The sequence below is a fragment of the Labrus bergylta genome, chromosome 8 (assembly GCF_963930695.1).
Source record: "Labrus bergylta chromosome 8, fLabBer1.1, whole genome shotgun sequence".
NCBI lineage: Eukaryota > Metazoa > Chordata > Actinopteri > Labriformes > Labridae > Labrus > Labrus bergylta.
In genome coordinates this window covers 23,533,775-23,554,824 of record NC_089202.1, presented here as the reverse complement: position 1 = coordinate 23,554,824, position 21,050 = coordinate 23,533,775, and the positions used below count along the sequence as shown (strand labels likewise).

At 41.0% G+C, this 21,050-nt stretch overlaps 1 protein-coding gene across 2 annotated transcripts; it reads left to right on the top strand.

Annotated features, from left to right (window-relative positions):
* Positions 1 to 6,979: 6,979 nt before the first annotated feature.
* Positions 6,980 to 20,838, top strand: tbx20 (T-box transcription factor 20). 2 transcript variants are annotated; one of them, XM_020656214.3, is made up of 8 exons: positions 6,980 to 7,402; positions 8,484 to 8,721; positions 10,049 to 10,213; positions 11,570 to 11,678; positions 13,554 to 13,712; positions 14,792 to 14,868; positions 17,468 to 17,580; positions 18,208 to 20,838. In XM_020656214.3, the coding sequence occupies exons 1-8, from the start codon at positions 7,273 to 7,275 to the stop codon at positions 18,534 to 18,536; spliced, it is 1,320 nt and encodes a 439-aa protein (XP_020511870.1). In that variant the 5' UTR covers positions 6,980 to 7,272; the 3' UTR covers positions 18,537 to 20,838. The 2 variants fall into 2 exon arrangements, with proteins under 2 accessions (XP_020511870.1, XP_065814352.1); XM_065958280.1 differs by having other exon boundaries at positions 17,465 to 17,580.
* The last annotated feature ends 212 nt before the right edge of the window (positions 20,839 to 21,050 follow it).

Here is a 21,050-nt window from a genome sequence, read left to right as displayed (position 1 = left end):
CGTCTTGTGAAATAAATGTGTAAAAGTTTTTTTATTCACAATTTAAAGTACAAACAAAAATAAATGTGCTACATTGATATGAAAACTACTTGCAGCTTTCTGCAAATAAAGCCCTTATAGTAGGTTTTAACATAAACCCCGCCTCTGACAGGGAAAATAGCCAATCACAGTTTAGATTGATTTTTGGGCCGGCAGCTGGGGTGGCCAATCAGATTTTTAGGGGGGGGGGGGGGGGGGGGGGACATGCCACCCCTCTGGACACACCCCTTTGGTTTTGTTTTTTTCGTTTAAAATCATTGATTGTACAAATCATCTAAAAGCTGTTGAGAAATTTCCAGTTGTGGGAGGACAGACATTTCTCAAGACATTAGCTGCTATTGAAGATAAACACATGGGTTAAAGCAGTGGTTCTCAACTGGTGGGTCAGGACCCAAAAGTTGGTCACAGAGCTGTTTTCAGTGGGTCGCAAGCATGTGCCTGGACGCTATTTTAAACGAGTTAGTTTTTTTCAATTGCTTCTGCCACGCCTTGCACCATCTGAGGTACAAAACATTTTAAGCAAGCTACAAACTGCATAATTTTTCATTGAATACATCTGATTGGTTGAAAAGTATCAGAAATGTAAGATTGCAATTTTTCAGAGAGGGGTTGGTGGAGGGTCCTGAGGATAAACGAGTTTTGAACCATTGGTTTAAAGAGCGGCCATTAAACTGCTGTTAAAGCTTCTTTCATAAACGTCTCCCCTCAGATCAGAGCCCGCTGTGGCCCCGTCAGCCCCGCTGGTGAACGCTGACATGTAATATGCAGACACATGTGTGATAATGGGGATTTACATTGACTAAACAAAGCGATGCACATATATTAAATGTGTTCCTGTAGGCAAATAGTCGCCCCTGCTGCCTGCTCTGTAATCTGGTAAAAAAAAAAAAATTGTCTGAGGGGGGAAAGGGTCGGGTCACAACAACAGCCATTTCATTACTGTGGCTCAAATGTCCCAGCGTTCAATTGAATCAAGGGGCGATTATTTTTCCTCAGATTCCACTCTGCCGGGAATTGCCTGTCGTTTGTTGCTGACCTTTTCACGCCTCGGCCATTTATCTCGGGGAATAATTTGTTCAGATGGTTTGGTCGTCATATCCCTGAGTGCTGCGGCGTGTTTGCTCTCCGTGTGGTGAGCCGTCACATATCCTGTTAGCTGCCACTGCTGAGACACACTGATGTGACCGCCCAGCCCGCACGGGCTCCAGGTGTCGGCTCACAGGACGCCGATAGAGAGCAGTTTTTCCTTTTCCTCTTTTTTCTTCTATTTCTCTCTTATAGACGGATAATTCCTCTTCATTTTTATTTGCTGACTTCCGTGGACGAACTTTGGTTTTCACCGCAGTAATGCACGCAACGCTCAGCAGGGCAACGCGAGTGAGTGCTGTCAGATGTTGGCCCCCTTAGGGAGGTTTCTGACTGTCGTTGCAAAATTTGCACATTTTAGGCCACTGCTTTGGTTTACGTTTGTGAGCCATCCCCTAAGCAGTTGCCTGACTTGACTGTTGACAAGCAGCGCCTCTGGACAGAACCTCTGAGATCTGGTGAGGTCAAAGGTCACATAGGGCTCTGGATCATATAAACATCTATAGTAACACAATCACAATCTAACACAACCAGGATGACAACAGTTTGTTTTGTTGTTGCTTTGAACACGTGAAAAATGCAGACAGGGTTTACATTTTGAAAGTAGATTAATTATTTTCTGAAGTGTTCTTGAATTGAGAGTTGGGCTTTAACATGTCTGTGAAGTTTCTCGTTCCAAAACTCTGATCCTGTATTTGTATAAAAACAATAAATAATAGTAAAGTCTGCAAACAGAAAACCAGTCTCTCCTCACAGCCTTCTAAAAAAAGAGACACACATCAACCAGTCTGCTGATCTCTCACACATTAAATACACCTCTTACCTGACCTCTTCGGCCAATCAGAGAGGAGTTCTGTAATCAGTGCCAGATTGACTGCAGGTGTAATCGAGCTCAACATATAACAAGGACATGGACAGCAGATGCTAACCGCCATAAAACTCCAGAAGAAGAAGACAGAGCCTTCTTCTCAGACGTCAGGGGACCCCCCAGTTCCTGCACGCTTGTGATCTTTTTTTCTGTCCTCCAAATCTCCCAGAGCTGCTGGTTTACATCCTGATTAAAAGAGTTTCAAAAGAGACTGTCAAGGAAAACATTCTCATGAATCTGTGTGGAAAATACTTTATGATATAAAAGCGTAAAGACAAAGTGCTTTGGGTCAACTTTTCTGAATGCTTTTTCACTCTTCTCACTTTCTAGCCTTTAAGTCAGCTGGTTTACGCCTCATCCTGAATTCAGCTTTGAAAAGCACAGACACCAACCACCATCTGTTTCCCTCTGTTCTCTTTCAGGCCGGCTGTTTCTTTAAGGCTGCACCGGCCCCTCAAAGTGTGAATAATATTCAGTCAGGAGTAACGCTTAAGTGGGAAAGCTTTTAGCACATTATCCACTGGCCAATTGCAAGGTAATCTAATTTGGCGGCACAGGTCTCTTATTAAATATCTGCAGCATCGGATTTGCATTCAGGAGTCTCCTAATGGGTTTAGCCGCTCCACGGATCTCTGGCTCGGTGTTTATGTGAGCCGCCATCTCGGGGAGAGGAGAGAGAGAGAGTGACATTGAGGAAGAGAGGTGAGCCTGTTCCCTACACACACACACACACACACACACACACACACACACACACACACACACACACACACACACACACACACACACACACACACACACACACACACATACCGCAGACACAAACACATCACAGTCAGCGTTCTGATAACATGATGCCTTCAGGTGCTCCTTGGAAACCTCTACTTCTTTGGTGCCCTTATGTCTGTAAAAACATGATTTAAAGGACCTTTAGCCCAAAGTGCAAGAACACATGATGCATCAGAGCCCACCAAGTGGAGAACACGGAATAAAGTTCCCTCTAGATGGCCCTTTCACCGGAGAGAAAATACATGATGTTATATCCTCAAAGTTTCTGGCAGGAAAAAAAAAGCCAAACGTGATTTAGTGATATTAAGGATGCTATAGGGGAGTAAAAGTTGGGAGGATGGGATGAATACCCCACTTGTGGAGAAGACGGTGAAGTGCTCTCCAGTGGAGAAAACACAATAATGGTCTCTGTAGGATGTCCCTTGTAGTTGAGAAAAAGTAATTCATTGTTCTTATGTTGCTTTTTTGTGTGTTGCAGATGCATGTTGCAGGTCTTTTAAAGATGCCCCTTTAACAGAGAAAACAAAACAAAGAGCCTATCAGGTGGAGAGTTCAATACACTACCCTTTAGGTAGTAGCTTAGTCTGTAGGGACTTGGGTTGGGAACTGGAGGGTCGCCGGTTCAAGTCCCAGCACGGACCAAAATATGTAAGTTGGACTGATAGCTCACTCCCCGAGTACTGCAGATGGGACCGTAAGCAAAGCCTCCATGTCCCAACAGCTCTGCCCTTTCCCTGTGTAGCAGCCCCACTCCGACATCTCTCCTTTAAAGCATGCTCCACAGCTCCTGTTTGTGCATGTGTGTGTACTTTGGGCCCATGTGTGTGAGAAGTGTGTCTCTCAATAGCTGAGTGTAACCAGAATTTCCCCTCTGGGATTAAAAATTCACGATCAATCAGGTGTTCTGCCTTTCCAGTGCAGATCGCCCACTTGAGGGTCCTTCTATTGGAGAAACAGAATAAAACTCTCTAGAGTAGCAATGAAATGGAGGAAATATGAAAAAAAAGCTCTAGAATGACCTCAGTGGAGAAAAAGCGATGCAGCTTGCCTACCCATTTGGTAGAAAAAACTGTTGCTGTGTCCTCTAGTGGAGTGGACAAGTGGCCTTCAAGAAGTCGATCATGCTAGTTAAGAGTTAGGCGCTCTGTCACCATCATGCTCTTTACCCATGGTGCCTCTCTCATCATCCCCTTCCTGCAGCTGACGCTCTGACTTTAGCGTTCCACTCCTCTGGTCCTCAGGCGCGCTCAGCCAAGCGTTAGTCAGACGGTATCAGCTGAGTTTTTGAGGAAGAAAAAGAACTTGATAAAGACTATCGTAGGTGACGTCTAGACCAGATTCAGTCCAGATAAAGTAAACAAGCAGGGGGGAATTTTAAAAAAAATTAATTCGTCAATTACACTCGACAGATTTCTTCTTCTTTGGTATAACATAAAATAAGATGATCAGGCTGGTCTGTTATCAACAGTAACACCAACTCAACTGCTGCTGTTAGAAGAAGGCCGTGAAAAATAACATGAATTTCCTGTTGTCACGAGTGTGTGTCTGTGTGTGTGTATGTGCGCGTGTGTGTGTGTGTGTGTGTGTGTGTGTGTGTGTGTGTGTGTGTGTGTGTGTGTGTGTATGTGCGCGTGTGTGTGTGTGTGTGTGTGTGTGTGTGTGTGTGTGTGTGTGTGTGAAAGATTAGGGGCTCACTGGTGTGTGTCACAGAACGGATTAACCCAAGACTGCTGCTCCTGCTCTCAGTAATGTGTGTGTGTGTGTGTGTGTGTGTGTGTGTGTGTGTGTGTGTGTGTGCGTGTGTGTTGTAGAGGCATTTCTCACAGTTGCTGAGGGTCTCACACACCTCACATCACATAATGAGGGCAAAAAAAAGCAGAATCGGCGCGTTCAGTGTCAAGAATAAGCTCAGAGAAAGTTCATCCACAAGTGAATATCAGCCTATTTTCTTATTTTAGCTTTCGAGTCACTCTACAGGAGGCGGGTTTTAAGCCTCCTGACAAACCGTTACACTGCGCCCGCCTGTCAATCAGGTCAGCTAGGTGCCTAACTCTGGATAACACGTATCATTCATGAAATCAAAACGGAGCCGTATCGTACAGTGTGTGTTGATCGAGACATGAGCTAATCGGACCTGTTTGGTTTTTTGAACCAGGCTGTAAACATGTTAATCTCTGCTGTAAAAACAGGCTTTTGAATGTGTGTATGTGACTTCCAGTGTTCCTGGAGCCAGCCTCTAGTGGACACTTGAGGAACTGCAGGATTTTACACTTCTGCATTGGCTTCATTTTTAAACCTCGGCGGTTGCTGCTTTCTCCAAACAAATTAATTGACCGCTCACTCGATCACTTCCCGCTCACTTCCGGCATTTGGTACGTCCCGTTTCCGACAACATGTTGTTCTGCATCTTGTGAATGTGTTTTCTAAATCGTAAAAAAAAAAAAACGGGAGAAGTGTTTTTGCTTTTGTAATTTTTTTTTTTTTACAAAATGTAAATTTGTCTCAAGCTTTGCAAAAGTGTTTCACACTTTGTAATTTTGGTTTGCACCTCCCAGTCACCGTACTGTTCAGATATACGACGGCCGTCTTTGTTGTGCACGTAGACGACCTCTGACTGTGTGACACGTCTGACAGAGTAATACATGAAGTGAATAGTCCCACTGCTGCTGTATGGCAAACAGCTGCTTAATGGCCTTAATTAGATTGGCTTCATTGATTGATTAAATGATTTGACTTAATTATCAGAACATTTGTCTTGAGTTACAAGACGTACCTCATCCCACAACGACTAAAAACCCAAAGAAACAAACATGACGTAAAATATCGCTTCACATATTTACAAATATGTGACCACAGCTTCTCTTTGAGGAAGATTCAAGTGGTTCATGGTTTGAATTAATCCAGCTTTATTTTGTATAAATATCAGAATGTATTGCTGACTTTTAATTTGGAAACTTTAACAACAGTAATGTTTATTATATGCAGTGATGTAGTGGAGCCTAAAGAATGTATCCAGCAGAGGATAGACGGCTTTAAAATGCTTTTTGGTGTTTATTTTTGTGGACAGAGGAAGAGAAGCTGAGATGACATTTCTGCACGATGAACGACAGACAGTCAGAGAGTCTACACGGTTCTTGTTCTCTGCAGGGGCTTTGGCCCTCAGTAGTCTGTGTTTAAAATATTTTAATATACATTATATTTCTTATTCATCTATAAAAAAAAAACATTTCAGGCAACCCCACATGGACAGTGGGGATTCTAGAGTCTGTTGGGACCCTATAGGTGAGAAATTCACAGGGGCCCCTCCAACTGTAACGTTCATCACCTATAAAAACAAAATTGTGAAAAACGAACAATTTTGTCCAAAGTTCACATTGGTGTTGTTTTCAAAATATAAATATAAAAAACTTTAATTTTCAGAGACAAACCTAGGCGACGCTTAGCAGCACAATGAGAGTGAGTGCTTTCAGATGGGGTTCCCCTCCTGTGAAGCACATTTTTTAAGCCACTCCTGATGATGAAAGATTGTCAGCCATTGGGGGCCCCCTTCTGTCCCGGGGCCCAGAGCCTTGCCTAAATGGACGAGCAGCACCTTTGATTATTGGATGTTACTGACAGGAAGGATTTATGGTTTTGAGATATTGAATTTCTCGGCCTCTCTACACGCTCACATATTCACACAGATTTTGAAAGCATCACCTTTCTGCTGCCATTAATAACCAAACAGCACCATCTTGGGCGAGCGTCTCCTGTGCTGACATAAAAAAAGTTGTACCGGTTTCTGACCCCTAACATGTGGTCTGGGGCCCTCCAGGAGGTCCAGAGCAAGGATAAGAATATAAAGTTAAATTAACTATTTTTCCCCATTTTGCATATCATGCGAGGAAATGGAAGATGTGCATTTATTTTACTTAGCTGTCATCACCTAAAGACAGTTTGAAGTTGTAAAGATTTCACATATTTCCCCTCTTCGACCACAAACTCTCTCCGGGGGTCTTGGGGGGGGGGGGGGGGGGAGGAGGGGGGGTGGACCCCTGACAGCTCCAGGTTTTTTTTTAATTGGCTGCTCGGTATCAGAGCTGCTGCGGGACACTGGGAGTGTGACGTGGAGGGAGAGGCAGTGATTGGAGGGTTAGAGTGGAATTATAAAGGGGAGGGTTGGGTCGGTTTGAAAGCTTCCCAAAGAGCAACCGGCCTCAGATGTGACACCGAAGAAGTCAGCGGAGTCAGTCCTCCTCCTGCTTCCCTTCAACATGCATCCAGCCAGACTCACAGCCCGGCAGTGACAACAAGTGCTCCCACAGAGGCGAGAGAACTTCTCCGTGTGAGCGATCTGACTGTGCGTAAAGAGCGAAAACAAGGACAACACTTGTGCGTATTTTTCCTTCCCGGGAGCTAAAAAAGAAAACAGGCGGAGCTGAGCGTTCCTGGAGGATTTTCTTTTTATTTAAAGGGAAATATCTTGAAGACTTTTTCCCCTCCCCACTGACATGGAGTACACGTCTTCCCCGAAACCGCAGCTCTCATCCCGGGCGAATGCTTTCTCCATAGCCGCCCTGATGTCCAGCGGGAAGCCAAGTAAGGACAAGGAGGCGGAGGAGAACACCATCAAACCTCTCGGTAAGGATGGGTGATTAAAAACTTAATACAAGTTCAAATCAGGTGCGAGATACCGGCTGTAAATGGTTTTGTTTAGGCTACATGGAGGATGTAGTTATAGGCTACATGGAGGATATGAAGGAGGAGACAGGGCCGCTGCAGCAGCTTTAATAATAAATAAAATTACAACAAACATGTTGACTCTTTTGTTAAAAGATGTGTTTAAACCGTGGGAGAAAATATAAAAGAAGTTAAAAAGGGTTAAATAAGCTGTCAGATGAAACTGACGTAAGAAGATCTGGAGCTGCACGCTATACGTAAATCTAAACAGTGCATCATTTCTTCACTATTTCACATTTAATTCTCTACATACCACCTTATAATTAAAAATAAAGAACAAAAAGTGCCACATAATTAATCTGGAGTCTTGTTATAAAAAGACTATTATGGTTTGTACACTGTAAGTTATTCATTTAATATTATTTAACCCCATTTTTTTTTATTTTTTTTTTTACAAATGAGTAAAAATTAAATGTGGTTAAAATTATTCGTTTCGATGTTTATACTGTTTTTATTTTTTTAAGTGGATTCTTTGACTATATATAAATTGTCTAATTAAATAGGCTCCAATGTTTTTGGAGCTTTAACGACTGTGACAAATAAAATATCAGCAACATTGTTAGTTTTTAAGTTAGTTAATCATTTAATAATATCTTATTAGGCATTAGGGATCATTATTTGTGCACTTCTCGTCCAGTTTTTAATTAACATTTGAGATGGATGTGTGTGCTAAAATAAATGTGTGTGTTTTAAGAAATAAAAAGGGCAGGACAAGCAGTTTATATATTTATTAATTCAGCTGTTTTTTCTGTTATGGCTGAATTGTCTTCCCCTTTCAGCTTTAATGCATCAAATAGAAAAATGCTGCTAATTTAGGCTGTTCCTTATTTGACCTTCAACACACATGTTTATGATAATTAAGCCCACGTTAAAAAAGAAATAAGTAATTAAACTATAGGCTGCATGATGACAGGCTCAGTGTTTCTATTATCAGGCTGTGTGATTTCACTCCCGGGTCTCTGTCTCCTCTGAAACCACACAGAGCAGTTCGTGGAGAAGTCGTCCTGTAACCAGCCGACTCTGGCCGACCTGTCCTCTCTGGACGGGCACGGGGACTTCAGCGGGAGCGCGCCCGCGGTCTGCACCGAGCCGCTCATCCCCACCAATCCCGGCATCCCCAGCGAGGAGATGGCCAAGATCTCGTGCAGCCTGGAGACCAAAGAGCTGTGGGACAAATTTCACGAGCTCGGTACCGAGATGATCATCACCAAATCTGGAAGGTAACCCGGTTCACTTCATTTATCTATTTGTTTTTACTTATTTTACAAACCAACATGTCTTATAACAACAATATTAACCCCCCCAAAAAATAAAAGACTGTATTGCAAAAGAAAATCACAGTAATTACATTAATCATGATTATGCCTATACCTAAATAAAAGCTACGTGTAGCCGATTATCATGCATGATTTAAACGTGCATTTGTATTGTTTCGATCTCTGTAATGTTGTTTATTTGCTGCACAAATATACACAAACTAGACACGTGTGATCAAATGTGCAAACATGTAGCCTACACACAGGCACGTGCAGAAAATACACGAACACAATATTAGACAGTTTTAAGTTGTAGGCCTACTTATCACATATTCTTATTCTACTTGTATAAGCTAGTTCTTCTGCTTTATTGTGAAGCCTTTAAAAGCACCTGTAACGATTTTGGGTTTGTCCCCGAGGATTTATGATATCAGACACAAAGCATCTGTATTATTCCAACAAAACAAGGGGGACAACATTTACACTCTCATATTGGGATTCAGTGTAAGTAAAGTGAATAGCTGCTCTGGTTGGTTTCAGTCAGATGCACGACAGAGTATGACATCCTGGCTGTGCAGTTTCTCACAACCTGGAATATGTTTGCAATGTATGTATTGAATATATCTTTGTTTTAAAAGATAGCCTACAATTTGAGGATGATAAGACTATTTTTTTTCTGACGTAAACAAAAAAGAAAAACAAAATGAAGAATTCACTATTAGCGTAATGTAAATAGACTTTATTCCAACGTATCTAGAACGCTTCGAGGAATTGCAGCATGGAAATAAAATGTATTGCTGTTTGAATAAAACACAATATAATACTATTAGGCTATTAATAAAATGTGTCTGCGCAGCGTTTGCTAAGAGGGAGAAGAGATGCGATCAGAATTTCAAAAAATAAACTACAGCCCTGCAGGAGAGTGATGGAGACCTGGTTTATTTGTATTTATTTAATGTTACAGGGACTATGCACATTCGTAACATTTCTGTAATCAGCCATAATGGTTTGATTACGCATGTGCAAAAGCATGCAAAATGCAACTATTTCTATACGAAGGATGTTCATAAAAAAAATTATATTACCTACTTATTAGACTAATATTCTCACCAAACCCACTTTTAACAGTAAACTCACAATGATAAACAACACCCAACACATTTGATCTTCATCCAGTCTGCACTGTAAACGGTCCAGTCTCCGTGTTTCATTTAAAGTCTCTCATTTGTTCAAGTCTCTGTGATCACTGAACGACAACAATGATGATAATCAAGTGTCACCTGTCCATCAGGAGGATGTTCCCCACCATCCGGGTATCTTTCTCCGGGGTGGACCAAGACTCCAAGTATATCGTGTTGATGGACATCGTGCCGGTAGACAATAAGCGGTACCGGTACGCCTACCACCGCTCCTCATGGCTGGTGGCCGGCAAGGCTGACCCTCCTCTGCCCGCCAGGTAGGCTTCACACAACCCACACTGTAGGATACACCTCCCGGTCCCGGAACTCACCTGAACACGACACACTCAATATCCTCTGGAAGAGTAGCCTAAATTAAGAAAGGGATTTTTTTCAGCACTGAAAGCAATTATAATATTTATTTATATGGCCTATTTTATTTTACGTTTATTTAAGCAGGACGTCTGTCTTTCAAAATAAAAGGGTCATAATTGTAATAAACTTTATTTAAATAATCATATAGCCTACAATACAAATGAACAATAAGGCCCTAGACATTTCTGCATATCCAGGCATCTGATTAGTCCGTTTCTGAGAGAAGCCATAACCATCAAAAGAAACAGCCACACACACATCACACAGCCTGATAATAGAAACACTGAGCCTGTCATCATACAGCCTAAATAAAACCAACAGCTTTATTTGTCCCCCAGGTGTTGCTGTGTGGTAAAAAAAAAAATAACTAAAAATAAAGTAGGCTAATAATTCTAATAAACGAACGAATCATACCTTCAGATAAGGGGAAAACAGAGTAGCCTATTTTTCTCTTTATTTAAAAAAAAAATGTAACAACAACTGGCGAAGAAAATTAAAGGTCAAAGAGCTTTACGGGACAAACAGATCGCCTAATTGAGCCTAATTGAGACCGATTAAATAATTCAGTTCAGCATCTGGAAACTTTCATACCAAGCTGATTACAAGTTAAAGCACCCAGGCATGACAATGGGGTCATGTTTTAGCCTATATTTCTGGACAATGTAAGGCTGTTTTTTTAGGGCCGATAATGTAGACTACAATTTAAGTCAAACTCATCAAGTTCACCGGAACAAAAATAAACATTGTACCGTTATTAGCATAAGCCTACTGGTTTCATTCGTAGTTTTTAACAAAGAGAAAAAATAGATTTTCTTTTTGTGTCCGTGTCTTAGACCGGGATTTCAACGGCCTTTTATTAAAATAAAGCCCTTCAGAAATCCCCGCATAAACAAAAGTCCACAGTTGGATAATCAGAGGTTGGAGAGATAAATATTTAGATTATAAATATTATTTTATTTATGTATATGATTTGAACACATTCGTGGGAGAAAATTATGTATTTCGTTTTTTGTTTCATTCACAAACAAGTTTAAAAAAAAAAAAAAAAAAAATGTAAATCCTGAAAAATGTTTATTTCCACTTGGAGACGTTTAACGTTTATTTTTCCCGGAGATAGAACGTGGTTGCTAAGCGATATGACATTTCTCAGTTGGAGCTAGATGGCAACCGTTTGCTGATTGGGCATCGAACGTTCGAGTCGAGCGCCTCTCAGCCAATCACAATTCGCTGTTCATCTTCTATTTCTTCCCCCTTTGCAGGCTGTACGTTCACCCGGACTCACCGTTCACCGGAGAGCAGCTGATGAAACAAATGGTTTCCTTCGAGAAAGTCAAACTGACGAACAACGAGCTGGACCAACACGGACATGTGAGCGCTTGTTTAATTTATAGAGATTAAAAACGTACCGTGTCAACCCACGTACCGTGTTTATAGAGGCTTTAAGGTTACGCAACAACGTAAAAAGCGTAAACAATCTACCGTTTGCTGAGAAAAAAAACTGCTTAAGTTTTGAATTTTATTTCGACCAAAACGAGCAAATAAAATAATTTGTAATGCTTTTTATTTTTATTTTTTTAATGGAATATGTTAAATTCAGACGGTTCTCTTTAAAACATTGTGTGTGTCTGTCTCGTTCAAAGGCCGGTGAAAACCCTTTGTGACGTTATAATTACACACCTGACAGGAGCAAATCACCCTTTTAATCCTCCTTTCACTTGGTGCTACACTCATACCCTTTCAGGTCAGACAGACACATTTAAAATGTTATCCATTGATGAGCCAACCAACACACACAGCCTGGGAAAAATAGAATTTACTGTATTATTATCACCTGGGGCGTGTGTCACACTTTATTACCTGTCCAAAAATAGCTGCCAGGCAAACACTAAATGCTAGCAGCCAATAAAGACATGCACACTTAGATTTTGGATTCACAATATTTTAATCCACATTATGCTGTAGGCCTATTTGTGCATGGGCTTTCTGCAGTGAATATACAGCCTTTAGCTTAAACATGAAGGAGTAAAAAGCAAAACTAAATCTCTATAATAAATACATTTGGAAGTCATTTATTTTTTATTATTTTGTAGTATTTTTCCCCCTTTTTATTTCTGTTTTTGTTACATAGTTATAAGTGCTGCCAGATGAGACATTTGAAAAGTCTTCAAAAGATGTTTGTAACACAACAAAAATACTTTAATATTGGTAATATTATATAAGGTTGGAAAAAATCAAGACGCCATTGTCGTTCGATGTAAAATTTTCTGTCTTTGTTTTTTTCTGTCTTCTTTCAAAATGTACTCATGCCCCCTCCACTAAGAAGCACCGCCTTTTTTAATTATTACTTTGAGTTCTAAGAAGCCCTCGTCTTCTGGGGCTTTTCATTTGTGTCTTCATAAAAACGTCTTCTGTTAATTTAAAACCACAATCGGCTTTATTTGCCGGGTATGCTCACTCACATGGGGGACTGTGCTCTCTGTGTACAAAAAAGTACAACATTCAAAATCAACTATAAACACAAAGATGAATATGTCCAAGACTAACTGAGACAACCGTGCAGTGGTGAGTGGTGCAAAAGATGCTGAAATAAGCGTGATGATAGAAAATGTAATTATGTAACCGAGGGGATAATTTACACGAGGTAGAGAGTTTTTGCAGTGTGCATAGATTGATCATTAAGTATGCTGCAGCCTGTAAAAGACGATTTTAATCCTCATGAGGCTATCCTGGTTCAAAAAAACTGAAGAGAAAATTAAGAATCATACCAGTCATGAAATGTAGTGTGTTGCTGAGGGACGAATCAATTACTTTATTCAGTGATCTGCGCAGTTTAAACTGATTTAACCTGAAAGGATCATTGGAATTAATACCCACTGTGACTGAAATCTTCTATTCATCCTCCACCTTTCAAAAACAATCACCATGACAACCATATTTTTTTTAAAGCATTTTACACCCTCTAGGAGTTTGGTGTTAGATTTAAGTTGTAACTTCTGCCTTTGTTGGATCCATCTCTGCTGGTGCAACGCCTTAGATCATCAGCAGTTCGTAAACTCAGTCCTAAATTAGAAATCCTGTTCAAACTACGTTATTAATTTACTCATCGCTGGTGCCACCCGGTGCTGGACTGAAATATTTTGGTTATTGGGTTAAATTATGAAAACCGACACCAGGAGAATTCTGTAGCTTCACGGTCTGACTCTGAGAGCCGTACGTTTACCCGTGTCCTTTACCTGTCTGCAGATCATCCTGAACTCCATGCACAAGTACCAGCCGAGGGTCCACATCATCAAGAAGAAGGACCACACCGCCTCGCTGCTCAACCTCAAGTCTGAGGAGTTCCGCACCTTTGTCTTTGTGGAGACTGTCTTCACTGCCGTCACGGCCTATCAGAACCAGCTGGTGAGTGACCAACCAATGAGTGTGTACCATCATGAGCCTCTTGTACAGGTACATTTAGAGGTCAGCTAGAAAATACAAAATAAATGTTTTTTCACAACAATTATATTATTGTTTAAACAGATTTTATCTCTTTGATATTCTTTATTTCTTATTTATAATAGTTATTTTTTCCTATTTTTTTTTTTATATTCCTATTCTCCTAACTGCTATGTTGTGTATAAAACCAAAAGCAACAACCGAAAGTCCCTGAGGTTATAAATGAAGTTTCCTGATTCTAATCAGGATGAGCGTTCATTTCATCATGTCTTACATATCTTGATTATCCCGAGATGATGAGTCATGTAAGTGAAACTGGCCAATCACAATCTGTAATTTTATATTTTTGTAATTATTAATATATTTAAAAATAGTGAAAATGCACATTAATGAATATAAACATGTAAATACATTTCACCACAATGACTTCATAGTTCATTAGTTTACAGACATGTTCACACGAGCATGCGGGACGGGTTTGATACAGAGAAACGTCTTTCAATCATTTTTTAAAAAAACAACCAGGACGTCTGTGAGGTGGAGCGCTTTGTATCTGTGTTTGTGTCACCACTGATGTGGATCGTATCATTTTTCTGAATTAAAAACAAACATTAAAAGCTTTTGTTGGTAGGAAATATGTGTTTGGATTTGTTAAGACGTTCATTTACTAACGTGATGCTGTGTTTGGTAGTGGCTTCAAATCAGTTCATTCTTCTTTCTTAAATAAATAAATCAAATGAAACAGAGATTTACAGACAGATTTTTACTTGCATGCTAGATGTAAACATCGCTATAAATAAGTGTGAATCCCTTTAATGCCCGAGCTCTTTGTGTATGTGTTAACTGCAGAGAAAAGTGAGGAGCTGCCGCAAAGAGCATGTTGAGGCGAGATGACAGAGAAGAAAACAAACAGATTTAGATTATTATGAGACAGATTTAAAGTGAAACTTGAGAGACAGAAGAGGGATAAAAAGAGAGAGAGGGAAATTAGAAAAAAGAGAGGGAGAAACCCTAACCGTTTTTTTCTCTCCGTGTGTTTTCAGATCACCAAACTGAAGATCGACAGCAACCCGTTCGCTAAAGGTTTCCGGGACTCGTCGCGGCTCACAGACATGGAGAGGTACAGGGGATTCTGGGTCCTGCACTGTTTGTTTACAGCCCATAAGATGAACGACTGTGTGTGTGTGTGTGTGTGTGTGTGTGTGTGTGTGTGTGTGTGTGTGTGTGTGTGTGTGTGTGTGTGTGTGTGTGTGTGTGTGTGTGTGTGTGTGTGTGTGTGTGTGTGTGTTAGCCTGCTGCTCGCGACTAAACCACAGAAACTGCAGTGTTTGTTTCTCAGATTCATCGTGGTCGTTCTTTTTCTCTCTATCTCTACACTTCATCTTATTTCTCTTCCACATTCTCTCCTCGCTGGTTTTTTTCTTTCAGTCTTCTTCACGTCTTTTATTCTGTGCCTCTTTGTGCTCCTTCTTTGTTGTCTTTTATTTATTTTTCTTTCATTTCATTATTCTGATTTTTCATGTTCATTCACCTCTTATTTACTTGTCTTTCTTTCTTTCTCTTTGCCTTATTTTGTTCCATTTCACTTCCTCTTTCTCCAGTTTGTAATTGAAGTCTTTCCTTTTTTCTGCCCCTTTAATCCAGGCCTTTCACTATTTTTTACTTCTTTCTACCCTTCGTATATTTTAACTTCTGTCCTTCTTCTTTTTTCTCTCCCTTAATTTATTCCTTTTTAGACTCGTTCTCACAGCCTTTAATCTCTCTCCTTTTTGCGTCTTTTATATTCGATCCCTTCCTCTTAAATTCTTTCTTTTCATTTCTCTTCCTCCCTGTTTTCACTCTTGTGTTTCTAGCTCTTTATATTTTTTTAAACTCTTCTCTTTTGTTTTGTCTTCAACTCTTTTCTCTTTCGTCATTTTTTCTTCACCGCTCTTTTCTGTCATTCTTTCCTGTGTATGTTCTTCTGTTTTGATCCTTTCTTTTTCTCCTTTAACTTTTTTTTGTATCTTATTTTATCAGATAAATAACTGATATATTTATTTCTAACCTACCTTATCCTTCTCTCTGCTTTCTCTCTGCTCATTTGTTGTTTCATTTTTAGAACTTTTGTCTTTCCTTTCTGGTCTTTCTTTCCCTCATTCTCTTCTTTTCTATTTGTCTTTTTTTCTCTTTCTTTCCCTTTCCTTCCTCTCTTGCATTCATTTTGTTTTTATGATATACAGTACATCTGTTGGTGTATTTTACTCTTTGTGCACGAGGCTAATGCGTCACACAAACAAACAAACACACTTCCAGTTATAAATCCCAGTCTGAAGGATTTTTATGGACGCTGCCAAAACACACACTTCTCGTAATTCCTGATTCCGGCACTACGGCTAAAATCAGCTGACAACATCAAACCATCCGTCCATTTCCCTTCAATCAGACGTCCTAAAGCAGAGGCAGCCGAGACACAACGAGACACAGCGCCCTCCTCCTCCTCTTCTTCTCCTTCTCTATCTTTCTCTTTTTGAGGGCTGTGAATTAGACCTGATCAATTGATCTTCGGGGAGCTGCAGAAATCACATTAGTCTGGAGTCGGCCACTGCACTAAAACACACTGTAATTCAATTGGCTGCTGTGACTGATTGAAACCAGCATGTCCCGTCTCCCCTCGGCCCTGCTGTGCATTGTGGGAGTTTGCTGTGGCCTCTGTGCCGGAGGGGCCCGACGCTGATAAAAACACACACATTTGTACTCCTCCGCTGACAGATATTGCACTTTCCTAACCTAATTGGGGGGACGGGGGGCTGCAGAGGGGGGGCTGATAATGTGGACGCATGGCTCTCATGATGCAGACCACTCGCCTGTCTGACCACACACACACACACACACACACACACACACACACACACACACACACACACACACACACACACACACACACACACACACACACACACACACACACACACACACACACACACACACACAGGCGTGCACAGTACTTCCCCCAACAATTTGTGTCACTGTGTCTGAGAAGTGCGTTCTGACAAGACTCAAATGAGCTAATGCTCTTTGTGAGACAGGAAATACACACACACACACACACACACACACACACACACACACACACACACGCTAAAAATCACATGCACACTCTACACAAACATGACTCCACGTAAACTAAATTAATACATCCATGTAAAAGAATATGGAGAAAAAAAAAAGAACTTCTCAGCTCTTCAGCTTCACTGTTGTCGTGCCCAAACCAAACACTTAGTCCTTTTTTTATTTTGAGCATTCTTTAAAATTGTAAATGACTAAAAACATATTTGAGAAAAAGAAAGAAAAAGATTTCTCTGTTCAAAGACACGGGGATCACAATTTTTGTCAGCAGTTCCTAAAATATTTAACCAGAAAAGTTGATTTGTTTTTGATCTGAACTGGGTTTTTTTTTTTTTTTTTAATTTACGAGAAGTTGTGACTCGCTGTCCGTTTTTGTCTCTCAGAAATGATGTCAGTGAGGCTTCCTTTGATAAACACATAAAACTGACTGTTCACAGGCGGCGGGGTAACTCTGTTCTGTTAGAGAAAGTTATCCTGTTTAAAATGTTCGCTCGCTGCTTGTTGCAAACGCTCTTGTTTACATATTTTTGGTGTAATGTTTTTATTTGTTTGTAACTCTAACATGAAAAAAGAGATTTATTTCGGGGCTCTCTCTTCGACTTTTGCTGCAGGGAAAGTGTTGAGAATCTGATCCACAAGCACTCGTACGCCAGGTCGCCGATCCGGACCTACGCCGGCGACGAGGAAAACCTGAGCGAGGACGGACTCTCGGTACACGCCAGAGGTGAGTGAAGGTCACACCCAGAACTGAACCTGCCAGCACAAAATACAGGATATGAGAGGGATCCTACAAAATAAAATACAGGCTATGAGATGTATCCTACAAAACAAATTACAGGATATGAGAGGGATCCTACAAAATAAAATACAGGACATGAGAGGGATCCTACAAAATAAAATACAGAATATGAGAGGGATCCTACAAAACAAAATAGAGGATATCAGAGGTATCCTACAAAATAAAATACAGGATACGAGAGGGATCCTACAAAACAAAATACAGGATATGAGAGGGATCCTACAAAACAAAACAAAATATGGGCGATGAGAGGGATCCTACAAAATAAAATACAGGATCTGAGAGGGATCCTACAAAACAAAATACAGGATATGAAAGGGATCCTACAAAATAAAATACAGGATATGAGAGGGGTCCTACAAAACAAAATACAGGATCTGAGAGGGATCCTACAAAACAAAATACAGGATATGAAAGGGATCCTACAAAATAAAATACAGGATATGAGAGGTATCCTACAAAACAAAATACAGGCTATCAGAGGGATCCTATAAAACAAAATACAGGATATGAGATTACTTTAACATTGATCTCTGTTCTTGTCTTCTTCAGGCTCTGCGTTCACCGCCTCAGACAACCTTTCCTTGAGCTCCTGGGTCACCACCACCTCAGGCTTCTCGGGCTTCCAGCACCCACAGACCCTGTCGGCCATGGGCACGGGAGCCGGCTCCCTGCCCCACCCCATCCAAGGCTCCCTGCCCCCCTACAGCCGGCTGGGCATGCCGCTGACACCCACCGCTCTGGCTGGGACCATGCAGGGCAGCGGGCCCTCCTTCCCGTCCTTCCACATGCCCCGCTACCACCACTACTTCCAGCAGGGGCCCTACGCCGCCATCCAGGGACTCCGCCACTCCTCCACCGTCATGACGCCGTTTGTATGACTCAATCCATGGGGAGGAGATGGGAAATCCTCACTCTGATACTCAGACACAACCCAGTGCAACCAGTTATTCCTCCACTCTGCCTCATCACTCCTCATCCTGTTTGTGTCTTTCCCTCCGGACTTTGTAAATAGTTCATCTGCAGACAGTGACTTGAACACGATGTGGCACACTGATCCAGAAAATCCAGAAACAACGAAGAACGGTGACGCCTCAGCAGGACTTATGTACACTTTGGAGACATTGTACAAACACCTACAACCTCATTACAAACTCTAAAAACTATTATGAAACCATGAAAGGAGCATGTTTGGACTTGGCCCTTGAAGAACAGAAAGTGGATTTTCAAATCCTCTCAACATTAACAATATTTAGAAGAGCCTGTCTGCCTCTGAAGATTTAAACATCCCTACTGACTGAAAGGTCTCCACCGAGGTTTAAAAGACGGCAGGCTGCAGTGGGAATCCTCCATAAAGCAGACTAGAATAATGATTGTTGGAAAAGACTTGTTTGATGCTGCACTGTGTTGGATTTCAGCGCATAAGAAAAGCGGAGCGTCCTCTCAGCTTTGCTCTGTTTTCCATAAAGGCGGCCATATGTACAGTTCAAACATCAAAGAAATGTATAAACAGTGTACAAAAATGTAAAAGCAACATTAACTCATACGAAAATTCTCACTGTAGAGTTCAAAAACGCATGCTGACGGCAGTAGACGAACACGCTGGGTAAACTTTATATGGGATGAATAAGATGATCTGTGACTTCCTGCGTACCTGAAAGGCTCGGTCACACCAGAGTTTAAATCAGCTGCTGCTAAATATGTTAATAAGGAAGCAAATCACACGAGGAACTTGACCAAAAAAAAACGACCTGAAAGCTTCCTGAGGGCAAACAGCCGACTTCTTCACTTTTACTTTACCTGAAATCTCTCCTGTCAGCGCCTCAGCTGCTGTGAGAACGCATCAGGAAATATTCAGGTGAATTCCCTCGAGTGAGTGAGAGTGCAGTCGGCCCACAAGCATAGACTGGATGCACCACTGTCTCCAACTATGCCTGCCCCCCTCGCCTGATCAGTGTCAGCATGTCAGTCGATCACTTTCTAGCAGGAGCATGTTTTTAATCTGAGGATCCTACACTCTGCTCCAGCTACTAATCCATCTGCAATCACAAAAAAAACATCTCTTACGATGTCGAGGAAAGGGAACATAAGACCCTTTGTTCACCGCACTAGTTCTTCAAACAGCTCCTGGATCAGCGAGCTTCTAAAGCGTTCTAATTTGAGTCGACGTGCTGATGAATCTCTGTGTTACTCTCTGGTGTGACCGAGCTCTAGTTAAGAGTCATTCAACCACAACACGAGTTCAAATAATCTGTTTAGTCATATTTTAAATCATCGGGAGCCACAGGTCATAAACCTGCCTCCCACTGGTCTTTTTAGAAAGTACAACAGCAGGTTTGATTTCATGTGTTTCTTTGTAAACAGAGTTTGTCAAGTTTGTCTCTGTCGTGTTTCAGTGGCCGTCTGTTGGCTGCAGCCTTTAGCAGCAGGTGTTGGCGAGCTGATTCATGGCTGCGTCAGAGCGTGTCGACAGGCCGTCCTCACCTGGAAATAATGACTCTGTGCTGTCTCATTTAAAACGGGCAGGAAGGGAAGAAGAGGCAGGAAACTACTGCTGACTCTGAGCACCAGATACAGCAGCTCCCTGGTGGAGGAATCAGAGTAAATGATTGAAAAAGGTGAACAAATTTAAAATGACCTAATCCACCTCGATGGATATTTAAAGATTAGTTATTAATATTTACATTTTCAGTCCACTTACTCCACAGCAAAAACTCTCCATCTCAACAGGAATGCCAAAAAACACGTTCGAGCTGAAGAGAAACACGTTTGCATCGCTTAATTTATTTTTAAACGTTTTATTTAACCAAAAATAAAATCTTCTTGTTGAGATACGAGATCTCTTTCTGAGAGAGTCCTGGATAAAGACGGCAGCAGGAGAGTTTCACACGGAGAACGAAAGAATGACCATAAACAGAAACTACTGTAAAACTTCAAAAACCCCAGGCTTTTATTTCCTTCAGTCTGTGGAATGACCCGGACAGACGTCAATATGAGACCGACCTTTAACTTTATTTCAAACAAAACTTTGCACAGCATAGATGAAAGAATATTTACCTGTGCACAAAGTTAGTTTAGAATAAATCATTAAATCTCGACTTTTAAGACAGTAAGTCGATCTGCTGCAGCGTCATTTATCAAGTATTTTCTGTTTTGCAAATTTTCCTCCATATTTTAAATCCATGTGAAGATAAAAAAAAAAGAGAGAATAAAAAGGAACTGAAATAAATAAATTAAAAGGAAATAAACATTTTAGAAATAAGGGGGATTTCAGTCAGAAAACTCATGTTTGTATCCTTTAAATGATTTTTTTGTAGCAGAACTCAGTTTGTGTGTCAGTTCGGCTCCGTCCACTTCACTCCTCACAGTTTCAAATGACATGCCGAAATCTGAGG